The sequence below is a fragment of the Myxine glutinosa genome, chromosome 7 (genome assembly GCF_964187855.1).
Source record: "Myxine glutinosa chromosome 7, kmMyxGlut1.1, whole genome shotgun sequence".
Lineage (NCBI taxonomy): Eukaryota > Metazoa > Chordata > Myxini > Myxiniformes > Myxinidae > Myxine > Myxine glutinosa.
Genome location: NC_136267.1, coordinates 18,661,665 through 18,665,117, shown reverse-complemented (window position 1 = coordinate 18,665,117; position 3,453 = coordinate 18,661,665). Strand labels below are relative to the sequence as shown.

General features: G+C 43.4%; 1 protein-coding gene across 1 annotated transcript; it reads right to left on the bottom strand.

Annotated features, from left to right (window-relative positions):
• Positions 1–268: 268 nt before the first annotated feature.
• Positions 269–2,194, bottom strand: LOC144892901 (uncharacterized). Its single transcript, XM_078781327.1, has 3 exons — positions 2,078–2,194; positions 1,894–1,990; positions 269–1,581 (listed from the first exon to the last, which is right to left on the bottom strand). Exon 3 carries the CDS (start codon positions 1,503–1,505, stop codon positions 375–377), a length of 1,131 nt encoding a protein of 376 aa, XP_078637453.1. The 5' UTR covers positions 1,506–1,581; positions 1,894–1,990; positions 2,078–2,194; the 3' UTR covers positions 269–374.
• Positions 2,195–3,453: the final 1,259 nt, after the last annotated feature.

Below are 3,453 nucleotides of genomic sequence, written 5' to 3'. Positions count from 1 at the left end.
CGTCCACTTTAACAAGGAAATGATCAGATGAACCGAATTGAGCAGAAGAACAGCAAACATTTGCAGGGAAGTTCGTCATAACCAAGTCACTCAGGCTGACTGGCACATTTCTAGATTTTTTTAATTTTTTATTATTCTTTTACTACCCCCAATTAGCATGCTGTATTCTTTTATCTACCCCCAACAAACGTAACAATATTAATAAGCATATATGAAGAAGTGACAACTTCAATGCAAGAGTGAATCAAGTTTCCAATAATCAAGAAAATTATTTGAAATATCATTATTTTATTTCACACGAGAGAAAATACAGAATCTTCACTGCAGGCAACATCACACCCCCACCCTGCAGTTTCAAATATTTTTCGAAACGATTATTTTCTTCTCCAATGTTTTTCCTCTCTCTTTCCCTCCCCTTTCGTCTTATCACTCTTAATTCCCATTTCCATTTCACTGTTACCTCTTTTCAATGTCAATCTTTCTGCCTCCTCACTCCGACTGTACTTCTCTTTCCATTTCCCTATTTCCGTTTCAGTTACTTTTCTCCTCTCCTTTTTATATTCCCTCGTTTTGCTTTCAACTGCATTTTCTTGACTTTTTCGACACATGTCGTGTGTTTTCTCTCGATCCCGATCGTGGTCAACGTCCCTCTCTTGATCACGATTGCGACCAACGTCCCTATCTTGATCACGATTGCGACCAACGTCCCTCTCTCGATCACGACGAGCATCCCCCTTTTGATCCCAATCACGACCAACATTGCTCTCTCGATCCAAATCATCATCCCTCTCTAGATCCCGATTGCGACCAGCGAGCCTCTCTCGCTCCTGATCATGACCAACATCCCTCTTTCGACCAACATTGCTCTCTCGATCCAAATCATCATCCCTCTCTAGATCCCGATTGCGACCAGCGACCTTCTCTCGCTCCTGATCATGACCAACATCCCTCTTTCGACCAACATTGCTCTCTCGATCCAAATCATCATCCCTCTCGAGATCCCGATTGCGACCAGCGAGCCTCTCTCGCTCCTGATCATGACCAACATCCCTCTTTCGACCAACATTGCTCTCTCGATCCAAATCATCATCCCTCTCGAGATCCCGATTGCGACCAGCGAGCCTCTCTCGCTCCTGATCATGACCAACATCCCTCTTTCGACCAACATTGCTCTCTCGATCCAAATCATCATCCCTCTCTAGATCCCGATTGCGACCAGCGACCTTCTCTCGCTCCTGATCATGACCAACATCCCTCTTTCGACCAACATTGCCCTCTCGATCCAAATCATCATCCCTCTCTAGATTTTGACCACAACCATTATCTCTCTCACAATCCTGATCGCGTCCAATGCCCCTCTCATGGCCTAGATGTTGACCAATGTCCCTCTTATGATCCAGATCTCTGCCATCATCCATCTCTCCATCACGATCATGACCAATATCCCTCTCTTGAATACGACTGGTGCACCTCTGTCTAATACAATCTCGCTGGGCGTCGCTCATATCATGATCGCGGATTCCATCCCTCTTCAGCTGACCTTTTGCAGCAAGCTTCTGTTATTCACCATCTTCACTTTCACTGCAAAGATAATGATGCAAATGACAAACGTAGAATCGCGAGATGCTTCCGATTTTCCTTGCATTCTCAAACTATTAGCACAGAACACTGCAGTCAAAACATTGTCGCAATCAATCAATCAATCAACATTAATTTATGTAATACAAAATATTAGTTGAAGATCACTCCTACAACTATTTTTTTTCCACTCGATCAAGCACAGGAAACCAAAAAATTGTATGCTTTAAAATACTTCTGAGCAATCATTTGAATGTAAAGCAAGTAGAGCACAGAGATTTAGAAATTGCTTTGCACAATCAACTTTTTCTACACCTGGAGTGCAGCAGTGGATATTTTGTGGAGAAAGACTCTCTTTCATATCTTGTTGCTACCTTCACGTTTTCGTCTCTTTCCTTTGTGGTTCCACTCCCTGATGGAAAAGAATAGTAAGGCATGAGGAAGAGCTCAGCAGTAACGAAGGAACGCAAAGTTCAGCAGTAAAATAAGGACAGCTTACCTGAAAGGGGTTGATGCCGAAGTCGAGCCACAGACTGACTGAAATCGACGTGAATTCTTCTGTCATCGATGAGTACATTGTCCATACGGAAATACGCTTTCACACAGTCCTCCTCCTGTACGGTGCAAGGTTAGGGATATTTACAAATTTCAGGACATCATTGTTAAGCAGGACGCAAGCAGCATCTCAGGGAAGAGTATCACAAGCTGTAGTGGAGTGATCACAGCAGAAGAGCACAGACCAGAGTGGAACCATTGAGGAAGGGTAAGGAGCACAGGCCGCAGTGGAAATATTGCAGCAGATGGTCAATGCAGAAAGTATTGGATTCACAGCAGCAAAATCAGTAGCATAAGTGAGTAGTATGAAAATTGGTGTTCTGGTTCAGCTCAGCTCATCTCTACCAAGGAACGACGCCGCTTTATCTCCACCTTTAGGTGGGTGGGAGGTTTTGTAAATTTCTCAATACAATTATGATTTTAAGATTCCACCCATATGAAGCTGCTCTCTCCGTATGTAAACTCATTCACGGGTGCGCAGCTTTTGGGGTCGCTGCACTGTCCTAAAGTGGGTGGCAGTTTTTATAAGATTTCTCAAAAGTTGTTAAAATATATTTCGGGCTCTCACCCGTGCATAGCATGGGTACCTCGCTAGTCTCAAATAACTTTGTACCATAAAATTTTCTTTTTTATAATCGCTTTGTTTAGGAAATGGTCTAGTTTAGCTCCCTTTGGAAATTGCCGAGCTTAGCTGCCCCTGCTGTCACCCACCTTTGAGTACACAAGAAGTGCCTGATAGAATGACTTAGAATTACGAAACAAATTTATAAGTGCTGAAATTTTAAAAAAATCATCTGAAGTAATTTTACTAAATAAATGGTGAGTAAAACGGGGTTTATTGTGAGACCTGTGATATGTGCAGGTAGTGGACAAAAAAAGGAAACACCTGAATAAATGAGGGACACCAAGCAACGGCTTCCACATAGGTGTGGCCCCATGTGTTAAGGAAATAACTTCCTCGCATCCTTAGGGTTATGTATAAAATTGCTGCCCAGGCCTGGTTGCCTATAATTATGGCTGGCTTGGGTGCAAGAGGAGACTTTCCAATTCCCCCCATTAACAGAGCACGTGTGATCGCCCAACGGTTTTATGAGAATGATACTGATATTATCCACATGTCATGGCCTTCTCAGTCACCAGATCTAAACCCAATCAAGCATTTATGGGATATTCTGGAACGACGTCTGAGACAGCATTTTAGATCTCCATCAAACGGGTGTGAGTTGATTGACTTTCTCATGCAAGAATGGTGCCGCATCCCTCCTGCAGAATTCCAGATGCTGGCCGTCTCTATGCTGCGGTGCATACAGGCCATACTGG

Excerpts from the sequence above, each read along its gene's own strand:
- LOC144892901 (XM_078781327.1), bottom strand. The coding sequence starts at position 1,505 with ATGAGCGACGCCCAGCGAGATTGTATTAGACAGAGGTGCACCAGTCGT.